We start from the raw sequence: 16,329 nt of genomic DNA on the forward strand, positions 1-16,329 counted from the left end.
GGAACTACAGTTGCTTGGAGCCCTCTGGTGATTAAAACGCTGAAAGCATATACGTTGTATTGTGATAACTTCAAAATTATTCAGTTGTAATATATTGAGTGCAATGCTGAAATAAAAAATGATTTTATATATCGTAACACGGAAACGGCGTGAGGAGTCTTGTACCGGTTAATTAATAGGGCATAGAATTAATACTACTGTGGACATCCTCGATTTACTAGTCCTGGACAACCTATCTAGTAACGTTAGGTCCGCGGGTTAGCCCCATAGGAATACATGGGAAAATCGAGCGCCGGATCGCGTTCTATGCAGTTCGCGGACGATCCTGACTGCTAATCGAGGAGGCCCTGTAATCCACATACACTATGCTGTAGAGAGCAGCATAGCCATATTGGCGGTGAGATCTTTGAGTGGCGCCCCCTGGCTCTGACGAGCTTTGGAATTCGCGCCGCTGTCGTCTGCTACTCTCCGCTTGTGAGGGGCAGCAGTGCCCATGGGCGTCCGGAAGGGAGGGCAAGGGGGGGCAACTGCCCCCCCTTGGAGATTCGGATATTTTTATGCACTACAAAAAAGCTGCACAGCTTGGTTGGCCCATAATTAAAAAAACTTTGCCCTGAAGGGCGGAAGAGAAGAGAGAACGACGCCGACGTTATCTCCTTTGTTCCGCCCTTTAGCCCAAAGTTTTTTTTAATTATGCACGTGTACCAACTTGCCCAGCAATCCATGCTACTCAAATGATTAGTACACTCAGGTCCTGCGTATCGGCATGGAACGCCCTTCAGGACTGCGGTCAACATTGCACTTTAGACAGTGGGACTCTTCGATTTACAGTCTCGGACTCGCCACCGACTCCCCGAGAAGCAGTCCGGCATTAGATTTTCCCATGCATACCTATGGCTTCGGGGAATCCTCGGACTACCCGCGGACTCTCCACGGTGAGTCCGAGACTGTAAATCTAAGAGCCCCACTGACTGACATTGCCGGTCATGTGACGGCAGTGAAACAGACTGCCTGTGCTGGCTATTTAAGATAGCGAACAATTCTGAAAGGCTTGACTTTTTTTTTTCTCTTAGCTCTAGATTTATGCAGTCTTAGCGCAAGAACATCAGTTTTCGGACAAATTTGCAGCTATATCTAGCTTAAAATCTTCACCGCTACAGGGAGAGTGTAACATCCTCCCGGGCCACGGAGGAGAACCTTTTCTTTCCTCCATGTCCCGTCCCGACCCATCACCTTGTACACCCTTTCCTACGAAATTGCGAAATGTCGGCACAACCCAAGCCCCGAAACAAAACCTGTAAATCAGCCCCTCAAAACGCTTGTACACCTTTATTGCATTGAAAGTGAGGGAGGCCACTAGTATCTTTATTGTGTGAGCCATTTCAACAGACTTCATCACACATGCCATCCCGCAATTTGCCCAGAAAAACTCGAGGGGTCTGCAGCTGCTATTCAAAGAACATTGACGGAGTGCAGTTGTATGTATGTGAACGTATTTTGCTGTGTGCTGGCGATCAGTTGACGTAAGTCAAGAACCCTCACGCAGCGAGGCTGGCCACTCTCTTTACAAAGTGACAGTAACTTTTCGCATTTTCTTTATTAACTCTATTTCTTTGTTCGGTAATAAAATCCAATGTATATTCTCCAAGTCTGGTTCTAATTCGCTGTTTGTAATTTTTGTAACCACAAATAGCGCCTTTTTGGTGCTATCCAACCGTACACACGCCCCCCCCCCCCCCCCCGCTAATGGATGCCCCCCCTTGCAAAAAGTTCTGCGGACGCCCTTGTGCCTGTGCTAGAAATCACCCGCTTTGATGGTTTAGTGCATTAAAAAGCGTATTTCCGGTAATTCAGTTATTTTTGACAGTCTCTGACACATCTGAATAATATCAAGGCAAAGGCTGCTGCACCCCGGGGATCCTTTCCCCCGGGGTGCTCCAGCCTCGCCCGATCGCTGACGGCTGGAGCGCCCCACGGAAGTGACGTCACCTGTTTTTGTTATTATTTCTTGGATTTGGTCGTTCTTGTTGATCGCCGAAACTAGTACCAAGTACCATGCCGGCCGTGCAAAGTGGCCGTGCCGGCACTCATGTTTAGGTCGGCTGTGCTTCTCATTGTTTACGCGCCGTAAGCGCAGGCTGATAACTCTCCTCCTTGTTACATCGGCTGTCGTTCGGTGTTGTGTTATCTACGGCGCACCTATAGGCAAGGCAAAACCACTCCGAGTGAAGGAATCGGAGGATTGCGTTGCACGTTTAAATTCGCCGGCTTTTGTACCCGCACTTCTTTCTTTCTTTTTATTTTGAAAAGTGTGTGCGCGCGCCATTTCACACCATTAGGTTTGATCTGCTGTGGCGGAATGGGTCTGTGCCCTCAAACGTGGGCACTGGCTGAAGAGGCTGCCGGCAAATAGTGTTGCACGAAGGCTGCTTGCGCTCCAATTTAGTTCATAGAATGTGTGGCTTTTGTGGGGAGAAGAATAGGCGGATGGAATACCTTTAAAGGCCCTCATTTGACAAGAGTTCTCTTGGGTCTAGATTAGAATCTTCCATTAAATAAGCTTATTTAGTGGCTCTTCTGCACTCTAGTCCGCGCCGCTGAACACCGGCGTTTTTGTCCGTAGCCTGAAATGTTTTGCAACCTCACCATACTTTCTGTGCATAGAAAGACCAGCAGGTTCCTTATTTTGGGGGGTGAAATTAGCACAGCTGGTACAAAAGAGGCCTGAATTAAAGTTTATTGGATGTGACAAAAAGATGTTTGGAGTAAACACTGTTAATGCCTCTTTTCGTCGTGCCTACAACTCTGTATATTTGGTCATGTCGCGAGCTTCCAAAGTTGCAAGGGATACACTGCAGTGCTACAAGTACTGATCACAAAGTGTCGAAAAATTTGGCTTTTGGCTTCCCATTGCCACCCTTGTTAGTGATGGCCTGGGAAGAACCACGCCGAAGCAGGAACCACCGACCAATCCAGGAGATAGACTGTACTTCATTTCACCAACTTCACACACCGTTGTAAAAATTGTGCTCGTAATCAATAAACAGCGAGAGCACATCTCTGTACCACACGCTGGTAAGGGCAGCAAATGTAGCGCCAACAATGGTCTTTCACATAAACTGTGCCCACAGCTCCTGTCAACACTAAATTGATAACAGCTAGCGTTGTTGCACATAATTACGTATACAAACGTCATGTAAGTAGTGTTGCTTCTGGTCCAACAGCCCACCACTGCAAGTGCTGAAGAACCGGCCAACCATGTGGCGTTTGTTGTCCAAAAAGAAAGAAGCACTCAGGCCTTCGTTTTCTGACAAGCAAACTGGAAGCTCATCACGCTGAAGTTCCCCCGCAGTAAGAGCTATTGCTGGGCTAGTTGGTTCATAATGTTCAGAAAAGAGTGTGCCGTGTGTGTGCCTCCTCCTCTTGTCCTGCGTTCTGCTCGCTGGTTTCCCCTTTTCTGAACATTAAGAGCTATGTGTGCGCAAAATTTCTGCACAGCCGGTGGGTCTCAACGCTCGGCAACGCAAAACAATCATTGAAATTAATTGATTCAATCTCGTGGCGTTGGACTCACTCGAATCGTCGGTAAAAAAGATAAAAATTTCAGGAGCACGTGGCAGCAAGGTTCCATTCTGCCAAGGTGCCGGTTTAGCGCCGTGGTGAGAGGATATGGCTGCTGCTCTGGCGAAATGAGTTCAAGTCGTACACCAGTCCATACAGCGGTGGCCCCGCCGACGGCCACGTATATATACGGTCACTTTTCGCGTTTGATGTTACACCTTCGTCTTTAAAATTGGTGAAACTTGCACTGAGTGACACAAGGCGAAGCTGGATGATTTCTTTTTATGTAAGCACTGAATGACACACCATGCAGTTTATTTACGTGTTCCGTCGTCGCTTCTCACTGTGGCAGCAGTAGTCATCGTCATATCCATGATCCATCTATCTTCCGCATGCATGACTGGCTGACCCGGATCATTTTGTCCGCAGGCTTTCCCATTCCTCCAAGAGTGGAACGCGTCGGCACGCGCTAGAACCGGCTTCGCGAGCTGGGCGTCTGCGAGATGTCTTATGCTCTTCCTTGTGCCGCGGACGCACGTGACTGTCTCCTTGGTATTTTTGCGAGTGCCACGCGCAAGCCACGACGATGCCGGACGCTCAGTTACTCCCGCCGTTTAACGCGTGCGCGGTAAACGGCGGGAGTAACTATGACATAATGTTTTCTGATGACGCCGCACATTACGGCCAGTAACTGTTGCTGGCCGTCAATTCATACACACGGAAGGGCACTCGTAAAAACTCATGCGGAATTTAAGAGCATTAAATGTATTTAATGTCAACAAAAACACCAACCCAAAGTAGCAGCCCATGGGCTGACGTGTTGCACTACTGAACACGAGGCAGCAGGTTTCCTGGGCATACCAGTTTTTGTGAAGGAGGCGGAAAACACAGCTGTCCGTGAGTAAGTGATCTTGCTGTTGATTGAACACTTCCAGGTGGTATAAGTTTATTCATTACCCTCCACCATGGCATGCCTCATATTCGTGGTGCTGCTTCTGAACACTATACTACAAACTTATCTTTGGGTCTTAACACTAGCAACATTTAAATGAAACATCTTTGACATTGTGTAACAGTTCTTGAATAATTATTCATTTTATGAGCACAATAGCAGTATTGTCGTAAAAAAGAACTGCAGCTAAATTATAAAGCCTAATTGTTGTATGCTAGTAACATGTTGCAAGAAAATCGAAAATGTAAGTTAAATCTGTTCGCTCACCAGCTGTACAAGTTGTACCTGTCCCATGAACCTTCAAACGCTGATTAGTCTCATGGCCAACACATGAGCCATACATGCCCTTCTGTTCCCAAAAGGACTAAGCAAACACACAACCTCCAAGAAAACACATCAGGCATTGGGAAGAAACATTTAAAATTGACTCACTTTATTTGATCGACAACCAGTACATTTTGCTTTTATAGCCCACAAAAGACCATTGCCAGCACTGCATTAGGGCTTAAGAACTTTTCTGCAGTTGGCTTTGGCAACAAGCAAAATGCACCATTATGTACTGGAAACACATATGACAAGCCACAGCTTTGACCAGCCCATTGGTTGCACTGGGTGTCAAGAGATAAAAAAGAAGAACCATGCCAAATGCTTTAATGTATGCACGTTGATCAAACATTAATTCAGAATATAGAAAAACACCCCTTCCAGCATGTTCAGCTGATCAACCAATTTGTGACAGCCTTACCGAAGTGAAGGCAAGAACGAGTGCGTGGCAAGATTTCAATGTGGGCTTTAAGAACTGTAGGTTGTCTGTAGGCTGTCTGCAGTCATAATTACTATTGTGCGCCAAACACCCTAGTACAGTGAGTGCAGTGAACTTCAGCAATGAAAGTAGTCATAAGTAATTTTTATCGTATGTTGACCTTTGCGAATCCTAGTAAACCGTTACAAGCACCTGGCATGCTGGCAAGAGAGAGGTAGAGAGAGTAAAAGATTTTTGAAAGGAGAAGAGGCCAGCCTGAGAAACTGAACTTGGGCCTGCTACTTAAATCTCGCGGTGGCAAGGAAGGTACTGAATACTGAGGGTATGAGAAACGACAGTGAAATCAACCAATGAACTTTGTATGTATAAGATGCAATGGGGCGCAGAAACAGACTAATCACTGTATAATTCGCATAACATATTTACCGACCATAAAAAAAAGTTTCGCAGTTTGTGAAATTTCACCACCTAGACCCAAAAGTGCAGACAGGACAAGCAGCGATTTGACAGCTCGATCTTGCTCCTTCGTGTCAGCCCACGTGCCCAAAATCTTTCGTTCAGACAGAGGGTAAGCATTCAAGCGTAGTAAGGCTGCTTCAAGGTCTTTTCACCCACTAGTATACCTTGGTCAAACACTATGCAAATGATCAATTGTCTCTGTACAGCCTTACACAGAAGGCAGTCTGGGCTGTCCTCGCGTCTGATTGTGTGCAGATACTTTCAGGTCAATGCTACTTCAAGCCGCAGCCTGTGTGGCAAGGTTTCATTGACTTCTGTGAAGTTGAGGGGCATGAGCGAACCAGAACCTTTGCTCGGGATCAGTCCTGGGGAGCTGTTCCTGTCAATTTTGTGGGTCGGACCAATGCAAGGCAGCAGCTTGTGCACGGGCTCTGTAGAGTATTGCGTTGTTATCTTGTCTTACGATGGGTGTAGCCAAAAGAGGGTATATCCTTTAGCAGGCCCAAGGCAGCATTTCCTTCCCAGAAAATTAGTTCTATAACTGTAATTACACTAGCTAGTTTCGAATAATTCTTGCAAACAAAGAGCACGACTACCAAGTGTAACAAAGGGAGGAGACAGCAACGACTTCCAACTAGTGCCTTGTTTGAAACCTATGACCCATATAAATACCACATGCACTTTATAACATCAACATAGCAAAAACAGCACAACACCATGCTGCAACTTTTCTGCTACGACCCCCATGAGCACTGTCAGCTTTCAGGCCCGCAACCTCGTTAAACTCAGTTTCCCCTTGAGAACATGATTTTAGCGCTAAAGACGACAGACAGACACTGGTGCTTGCATCTGTCAAACACCAGCAAACATCAATTAATTTGAAATGATACGGGGTAAATTTGGAAGCTGGCACAACTCAGTGGGATGGGAGTGGCAACAAAAAATCTGTGCACAGTACAGCCCCTGTTGCGGCATTTTTCAGCACGGCGACAGTTGTCACACCGCCCTTGTTAACCTATATTCGAATCTCCTGATACTATGGAGAGACTTGTTGCATCAGTGGCACACATGAATTACCACTGTGTCGAACCATGGAGCCTGCCAGTTGCCATTCGAAGTATGCGAGTCTGCCGATAGAAATTTTTTCTGGTGACTGTTTCCTGCTGGCACAGCCATTCTATTCCACGCAGACAAACAAAATGCGTGCAGGCCGCATGCAACAGGCATGTGTTTGCGTTGTTGTGTGGGAAGCAGGTTTGCCAACGGGTACCAGTCGGCTGCGCAGTAGCACCCAATGTATGCTTAGATGCAGATATACCTAGCGGGTCTACCTTGCTTCATTCCACGGAGGCAAAAGCAACGCTTTCTCATGTTTCTCTGATGGTGCTTTTCAATGGTGTCAACTATGCATTGCACTAAACAAATAGACAAATATTTTATGGATTTGCGAGCAGAAGGATGCTAGGGCTTCTACCCCGTGAGAGCCGTTCTTAGTCCAAGTGCACTGAAACCCACAAGCGCCGTCAAAGTCACCCACCCCGGACTTCCACTACAGCCTTAACCATCGCTAGAGTTACATGTGGATTTTGAAATTATTAGTAACAATAATTATTAACAGTGACTCTTCACGGCTAGTCAGTGAGTGGAAGTGTTTTGGTTTGTTTGGTAAAAATCAGAACAGACTGCTTTCACCATATGTTGTGAAGTGGGCGTGACAGTGACCCTGGCTCGTCAGTGAGCAGAAGTGGTTTTGCCGGTTGGGTAAAAATCAAGCATGACTGCGTTGAGGGGCAGACGAAGAGTGTGGAGCACGTCAGAGATACTTTTAGCCTGTGCGATCAGTGTACATGGTTTGTGCCATTGAGAAATTTAGCAGGTATATCCCGTGTATTACGTTTTTTGTAAGTTTGTCCAACATATCTTTGGACGCAGCATTAAATCATCAATTGCTTTTAAAGGAGCCATGAAGAGAAAACACAAGTTTGGTTCATTCAAAAGATTGTCTCGTTAGAATCATACTGACACCACTTTTAACGTAAACTTCGCTCAAATAAGCTACATAATTAGGAAAAACGGGAATGGTCATGCGACCCACCAGCTCATTTCCCGCAAAAGAACCTGTGATGTCACATGGGCTAAGCTCTGCGATTGGCGGAGGCTGGCAGAAGCAGACGCAAATTAGGTAGAGCTTACAAACTAGACGAACGAGCGATTTGCACTTAAATTTAGGGCACATTCTTTACAAAGCAATAGGAATGATGGGACAAACAGTGGAAGTTACGAAAGCACATGTAAACATAGAAGTACTGATGCGTTCTGCTGTTCGTACTGCGCACAGCATGCTTTGGTTTAGCTGCACAGCACTATGGGGCTTGGGGTTGTCTCAGACGACACTGGCCGATTGACACAAGCAACGGTGTCTTACGTGACCCCATTTGTCGAGCGAGCACTGTTTCAGGGAACGAATATTTTCTCCCAGAACAAAAACAAGCCAGGTTTAAATGCGGGCAAAAACAAACCAAACGCTTGCCACGGTATGGTGGCGCCATCTAGGTTACGGAACGTAAAGAAACGTGGGAACAAACCAACACCGCTACAGGGTGGAGACAACCTTTGAACGGTCCCGTGCCGCCGCAATTGGGCCAACGGGCTCAACGCGTTATTATTTTCGTTTCCCACGAGACCTAGCAACGCGAAACAGACAATATGATTCAAACTTCTTCAGTAAACCGCGTTGCGGCGATAATTTTAGCGCGGTTTTGAAACAATGACTTGCTTCGGCGGCGAGCGAGCAACCGAACATGGCGGCGGCAGCGTTACGTGTCTCTACCCTGTACGGCGGATGCGTGAATGAAGGTACTCTAGGCTGCAGAGCGGTCGGTTCCCGTGATGTCACTTGGGACCACGAAAACGCACGATTGAGCGGGAAAATCAAAATTTTAACCTAAATTGTTTAATTTCTCAATGAATAAAGCACCGTTTGTATCCGGACAAGCGCTGGGGGCACTATAAAACACGAAATCTTTCGAATAAAACCAACTTGCATTTTCTCTTCATGGCTCCTTTAAAAGCAACACGAAACCAGCAGGTGAGAAAGAAAGGGGTACGTTAGTAATACTAAAGGAAATTCAGGCTATTAGCAATGGTTCAGCACGACATGTAAACAATCTTTGCTAGCATACACAGTAGTTGACGAAATACTGCAGGGTAACAGTAGCACATGCACACGTGATTGCAAAGATGGTTATGGCATGTACAGGTAAGTGTTTAAGGTTGATTAGTGCTAATATGCTGCCTGCACACGTAAATAAAAATACAATGCAAAAAAGATGAACAAGGCAAATGAGGTTAGAGCAAATAGAAACAGCAACTACGCAGAGTCATCTAGATGGTATGCTTAGAATGTAGATATAACAGTTCAACACAGCACGTAGCACCTGTTGTTGCTGAAGCCACTGACGCATCACCTAGCCTGTCATAAATGGGCACGATCACGTACGTTTGGCGACATCGTAAATTTTGGAGCACACGAACACAACACACACGGAAAATGCCACAGTAGCTCACGACAGATATCCGGCGCATTTTTTGGCCACGCTTGTAACGACAGGGATCACGGCAAGTTGAAGCGCACGAACGAGAACTCGGTGCCACTGCTACGCACCATTGCTAACTGATGGGGCTCTAGATTATTCACGTATACACTCCTGCTGCGACACGAATCTGGACACTTGCAAGTCGAGTACGTAGCAGTATCAAAATATTTGCCTCGCGTTGTGATACCGACACAACACCGTGTATAACGATGACTGTGATGATAGCATCGATGACTGCGGCGCCAGCAGCTTCACACAAACAATAAACCTCTGGAAAACTACGACGCACCACACACATCGGTCACGTTTTGAAGGCAACACGGTGCTTCGTACCTTGCTGCACATTTTGGGGCAACATTTGGTTCTGATACCTACGTATTTGACATGAAAACATTGCGCTCTGCGCAAGCGCTGACCAGCACTTCGCGTTGCTGTCACGAATAGTCATCGGACTTTGAAGACTGCAGAAGATACAGGGTGTTGCGGCGATAACTGGAACACTTTAAAAATTTTTCCTGAGCGATCCGCCGCTCTGTTTGCGCTCAAACTTCACACAAAGGTCGCATTTTGTGGTCTATTTTGTTTGACACCGGGAACAACAACGGTACTTACCTGTTTATTCTGAAAATAAATAAAAACGATTTTCGCCTATGGGAAAATGGCCGCTGATTTGGACGTGCGAGCCAGCGCAAGTCGATGTTGGAACGACGGAACCACCTGCAGAGTGAAACGCATGTTTGGGATTCACGTACGGAGCCAAATGGTGCAGCAGACGATCAGAAAATGCACCTAGAAATGAGCTAACAGACGATCAGAAAACCCGGTTTTCGGGCTCGCACGTCCAAATCGCCGCCATTTTCCCATAGGCGAAAATCGTTTTTATTTATTTTCAGAATAAACAGGTAACTACCGTTGTTGTTCCCGGTGTCAAACAAAATAGACCACAAAATGCGACCTTTGTGTGAAGTTTGAGCGCAAACAGAGCGGCGGATCGCTCAGGAAAAATTTTTAAAGTGTTCCAGTTATCGTCGCAACACACAAGCGCGGTGACACAGGCTTGGAGCTGAACACCTCATAATAATAATAATAATAATAATAATAATAATAATAATTTTATTTGCAAAGTCAGTGTGCCCACCCAGGGGCGTGCACGGCTAGGCAGAAAGGTAGAGACCCTTACGCAGGTGCGCCTGCTAGCCCGCCACTGAGTGGGTGGAGGGAGCGTAAAACGCGTTGAATAAATAGACAGGGATTGGAAAGAAAACAAACAAACGAAAAGACGACAACAGAGACAAAAAAATGACAGCAGAGAGATTGTAGGTACATACACGAAACGCAGGAAGAGAACACGCAAGGACACACGGAGAATAATATAGACTTATAGTACATGGCGGGGCGTGGAGGAGACTAGGGGGCACTTGACAGAAGGAGGCGTGCATACGAGCGACACAACTCTAAGGATTCCTCTCTGCCACGGGGCAGAGGCTTGCGCTGGCTTGCCGGCAGTGAGAGGAACCCTCGTACAGCAGCAGGAACGAGGGACGTGCTATGCCTAGCAGTTCGTGCACGCATCAGTTGGGGTTGGCCAGTGCGGTTGCTCACGCGCACCTGCGAAGACAGGAAAGTTCCAGACAGGGAGCCATCAAAGACGCGGCACAGGAGGCGAACACGGCCAATGTCCCGGCGGTAGGCCAATTGACGCCACTTTGCAACCACGAGCCTCTCCTCGTAGTGTAGACGGGCTGCAGGACCTGTGGAACGAGAGACTAATGTGTGAGATGCCCTCCTCTGTACACTCTCTATTCGCGCCACGAGGTGCTGCTGTGGTGGTGACCACACCGCGCTACAGTACTCAAGCAGGGGCAACACAAGTGACGTGTACAGTAGCCGGAAAGCGTGCGGGTCACACTGCTTGGTCACACGGGTGACAAAGCCCAGGGTCCGGCGCGACTTTGCGACGACGCTGGCCACATGGGCATGGAAGTCTAATGTCCGGACGTACTGCACTCCCAGGATGGTCACGCAGTCGGTCACCGTAACAGCCTCGCCATGCAGGGTGTACGACGGCTTTTGCACTGTGCGGGCGCTGCTAAATCGCATCGTGCAACTTTTGGCAGGGCTATATGAAATGAAAACACAGCGCAGCACCGCACCACTCGTGAGCGACTCCACACAACGCCGACGCTCGTACATTCTTGCTTGCCTCGGCACCGCGCGAAGCCGGAATATTTGAAACAGGCCATCGGAACAAACTCGGCACAGACGTACCACAGAACAGACAAGCCCGTACTAGAGTGAGTGAACTCTACCCGTACCAGTACGGGGCCAAAATTCGCTCTTCGATCGAATTCGGCCTCTTCTCCATGCCGCTCGTCCGTAGGTCATCCGTAAAACTCGTTGTAAATCTATAAAAACTGCTTTGTTTACACAACTTCTTCTACGCGGGTGTCATAAACAATAACAAAGTCGAGTTTCGCAGAGAAAAATATAATGCAAACATCTACAAAGCATGTCCATGACGTCACGGTGACTAGGTGACGTCATATTAAAAGACAATAAACTCAGGCTAAAAATAAACCTTGATATTGTAATATTAATATGTCACTGCCAAAAATATATGCAATACTATTGAAATAATTGCAGTGTAATGCCATTACGCAATTTTTTTTGTTGACGTACGTCACTTCCGTGGGGCGCAGCAGCCAGTTCGGGGGGAATCGGCTCGGAACAACCTAATCTAAAAACGTTGGCTCGGAAGCCCCGGGTTGCAGCAGACCATGGAGGAAGCAGACGCAGCCTATTAACTTTATGCTCCTAACATTTTCTTTCCTCCATGGTTGATGGCCGGTCAGAGCGTCCCCGGAAAAAGAAAAGTTTAGGAGGGAGCGTCACGTGACAATCGTGAAGCCTAGTCATAAAAAATAAAAAGGAAAGACTGATGGGAAGTGTTCTATTCACGTGACAGGCAAGCGGTAGTTCCAAATATAAATGGTAGCGAAGGTTCGGGCAAAAAGCGGTTCAGAACCTATTGCCAGCGACATCAGCATGGGGGCTTGTGGGAGTGGCGATTGAAGCGCGACTAGGTGAGGAGGGAACAAACACTAGTAACAAAAAACCAAGTTTTGTTCAACAATAAAGCAACAATTATATTTTACGAACTATATTTATTTCTGAATCACATTTATTTAGGCACAGTGTATAAATAATTTATGAAAATGCCGTTCATTCTCAAAAACCTTTTTTGTAGCGCCCTCTGAAGAATGGCACATGTCATTGCTTTGCGATGCAGTCCTTGTAGTGATCGGAAAGGCGCTCCTAAAGTTCGTCTGCTAAGAAACGCCCCTCGCGTGTTTTGGTGGTGCGCATTTGCATTCGTTTTTTTAAATGCATAGCATTTTAGTAACTCACAATGTCACGCGGCGTTGGCGTGCCTTGTCGTATTTCCTTGTTACTTTGGTGTGCACTTAATTTTTGCCGTGCGTGGAGTTGCGAGGTGCGTTGTATCGTCGGTGAACACGTGTAGTACCGTGCCCGGCAGGCACGGTGAACTACGGGACGATGCTGCCAACGGTTGGAGCGGAGCGCTTTCCTCGGTACCTACGGAAACGATGTGCTCTAAAGGTTGCAATAGCAACTCCCGTACGCCTGGTGTTTTACTGCACCATTTTCCTCTCATTTCCACAGGTAACGCGAAACTATTTTACTGTTAATATGTGCACGGGGGTTGTGTAAGGGGACGTGGTGGTGCTTCGAAAAAAATGGGTCTAAAGCTTTGTTATGTCACAGTTATCTCTTGATTTCACCTCAGGCTGGCTCAGAGCAAGTTGTGTCAATTACTCTAGGACTTCTCGGCGTAGAACCACTCGAATTTAAACGAGTCGCTTTAATTGTCTATCTCAGTGTCTTCTCTATTGCATTACAACGCTTGTAGTGCTCGTTGCTTTCCGCACTTGTATGCGCAAGCATTATTTCCATCGCAGTAGTGTGTTGTGCTGCTTCGTGCTGCGCTGCTGCCAGATCTTTCCTGCTATGTGCTTTTACATACTGCCGTCGCTTTCGTTTGCATTGATCCATTTTTTCCTCTTTTTACTTATCTATTGCGACACTTGTCTAATAATGCAACCAGGAAATTGCAGGCGTGAATGCTGAGTGAACTTCTGTAGAAACCCTTGTCTACTTGATAAGACGCCGGGACAGCAGCAGTGTGCTCGCTGGACTTTCGTGAATCGGCATTCCTGCGGCCCGGTTTTCTACGTCAGGATGCAGTGCCTAGTTCTTTTCTCTTGTTTCGAAGTAGTTCTGCTGTTGACGCTTTCATTGCTCATAATGCTATGTGTTACTGGTAAAGTCAATTTTTCGGCGCGTAAGGAAAATCATTATGCATGTAGTGCCCACGAACATTTTGTACTTATTGCATACGTGCTCATTTTGTGCAGTGTGGTAAATTTGTTTTATGTTCCTCCTGGAATAAAATTCAAATGTCTTGATTATAGCATGACTATGCATTAATTTCTTCTCTTAGAACAGAAGTACACAAACTGAGCAAGCATTATATAACCTTGATCTATACTTAAGGCACGCACGCCTACCTGCGTATGTGCGACGCAATTAAATTTAGCAGTGGCGTTGATAGAAATTGGTATCGGGGTAAGGAGTGGGCACGTTTTTTATATAAAAGGGGGGCCGGGGAGAGTGGTCAAGTGTCATTTTGGGCTCTGTATCCCAAGGCAGAAAAAAAATTCCGGTCGGGGGGGGGTGTACGTTTGCCACCCGCTGCAATCAAAATAAACTACTGATTGCTTTTATACAGCAGTTGAAGGCATGAATACAGAATAAAGGTTCAGAGAAGATGCAAGATGCTTTTATAAACACCGAGGCGAATCATACGACAGTATGCTAAAGTGCGTTTCTCTAGTCACGAGTATAAGCTGGCGTTGACTTGAAGCACACACGCCAAGGGCTCGCCAACTTGCGTCAGATGGCAATGACATGAGCCCTCAGCGATCAGAGTCCTGCTAAGGCTATTTTGAAGTCAAATTTTCCCGCTAATGCCACCAATATGACGTCACTTTCTGACCGGATCTTGCGTCACATCCTGTTTATTTTTTGTTCCGCCGGAAGTGTTCCCTCCTCACACAGATGGCGCTAAGCCCCATGAGCCATAGAGATAATATACTGACTCTAGAGGGAAAGCGCGCCGCTGAGCCAATGCATTGGAACCGTACGACACATAGTGGCAGACATGATACAACGATTTAAAGGTTGCCAGCTGAGCTTTTGCTTACTAAAAACGGCGAAAGCGATGGGTTGTAATCTGGCAACGTGCTACTGTGGCGTTTCCGCGTCCGGATAGCGAAGCATGCCGGGATTAATTGTAACATGGCGGACCGCTGGCCAGGCGGATTTTGTGTAGGCGGCGTCGACAGCATTGCGTATATCTCCTGTTGGTAGGTAACCGACGTGTTTTCGGTTTAGCGTACGTGTGACTTATATGTACTGAGACTATTTGAGCAAGATGTGGCAACGCTCACACAACACTTGTGCGCAAGCTCGAATGCGACTGATCGCATGCGCGAGGACTCCAAGGAGTCAGCTGATCCGTACTGGGCGCATAGAAAAATGAATCTCCGTATGATCTTGCGCTGTGCCGCTTTATTTGCCATTCTGTGACATTTTGCGAGTCGCTCAAGGCTTTTCAAACGAAGTGAAGTGAACTGTGGCTTTAGCTCAATGTAAAACCTTTATTGACACACACACACACACACACGAAAAAACATCGCATGGGCCAACACTGATATTGCCGGTGAGTCGCGGCGCTTTGAAGCACAGGAACGAAAGAGCGCGGTCGATCGCAGGCCAACAGAGTGGAAGTATGCATGCCAAGGGAGTAGGCGAAATACAGTCCGCGGCGTGTCCCGTTTTCCTTTCTGTCTGTATTCGTCAAGTTCTAGCTGCTTTCCACCGCTTCAAAGGGAAAGCTTGCGGGACTGAATGGGCAGTAATTTACCGCACAGAGCGCGCGGGGAGAGAACACTGACTTATTGATTTGTTGTGACTGATTAAAAAAGAAACCACATTTCGTTACCTATTTTTTCGTTCTACCTTCACGAACGATTGCGCGAAAGTTCGAAGCACGAAGAACTGTAAGAAGTTCCATGAATAAAACAACTGGGACCGAAGGATTATAAAAGCTCCTTTTATTTCTCTTCCAACGGGAACGATCGCTGGCTGCCACTCCGTAGCCTGTAGTGAACTTGCGGTAGTCAAGGTCAGATCGGAATCGCTGTTCCGGCGTCAGTTCAGGGGAAATAGATAAGGTGCTTAACGTGGAGAAAGAATGACAGCCTCGCAAGCTCCCGGGGAGGCACTTGCTCAGCGCGGGCATCCGAGTTGTATAACTTGTATACGTTTCGCACGCACGCAGATCTGAGCCGGAGACTGCACGCACACACACTGCGCAAGTCAGGCGCAAGGGCCTCGCCACTTCCTAGCACACTTAAAACAAATCGAAACCAAAACTGAACTACGCGCACTTACTCTTTCTCTGCTAATTAGAGCTTAATTACACTAAAAGTTTTTTTATAAAGCTAGTTATAATTACTGAGGCAATTATTTGTAACTATTTTGCTTCAGTTCTTTGTTTTAGTAAAATAATTACGGCAGAACTTTTCAGAAGGCTTAATACAATTGATCTGGCAACCATGGGAATTGTATTATGTCAGCGCCCACGATTCGTACGGTCTCGGAGCTCGCTTTACCCCCCTGCCATGAGCAGCTTAAGAGCCGCCATTTTCTGAACGTATGGGCTTCTATGGAAGCTTCGCTACCAGTTATATTTACCTTGGGCGTAATCTAGCATTCGTTCTTTTTTTTTTTTTTTTTTTCATATACGTATCGCACCGATCGAGCGGTCCTCAGCGGACAAACAGCCGGAGTACTGCTTGCGACGCGAGGTGGTCACACCCAACATAAGGGTTCTGAACCCTTTGTTTTCCAGT

The 16,329-nt window shown here is 46.8% G+C and overlaps 1 protein-coding gene across 1 annotated transcript; it reads right to left on the reverse strand.

The window, feature by feature from the left end:
• Positions 1-10,738: 10,738 nt before the first annotated feature.
• Positions 10,739-11,431, reverse strand: LOC144162790 (uncharacterized). The gene has a single exon (XM_077693455.1). It carries the CDS (start codon positions 11,429-11,431, stop codon positions 10,739-10,741), a length of 693 nt encoding a protein of 230 aa, XP_077549581.1.
• Positions 11,432-16,329: the final 4,898 nt, after the last annotated feature.

This window comes from Haemaphysalis longicornis, unplaced genomic scaffold (assembly GCF_048455015.1).
Source record: "Haemaphysalis longicornis isolate Haplotype H1 unplaced genomic scaffold, Haemaphysalis longicornis Haplotype H1 scaffold_1, whole genome shotgun sequence".
Lineage (NCBI taxonomy): Eukaryota > Metazoa > Arthropoda > Arachnida > Ixodida > Ixodidae > Haemaphysalis > Haemaphysalis longicornis.

Bases quoted from the DNA above. Each gene is read 5' to 3' on its own strand.
- LOC144162790 (XM_077693455.1), bottom strand. From the start codon at position 11,431: ATGCGATTTAGCAGCGCCCGCACAGTGCAAAAGCCGTCGTACACCCTG.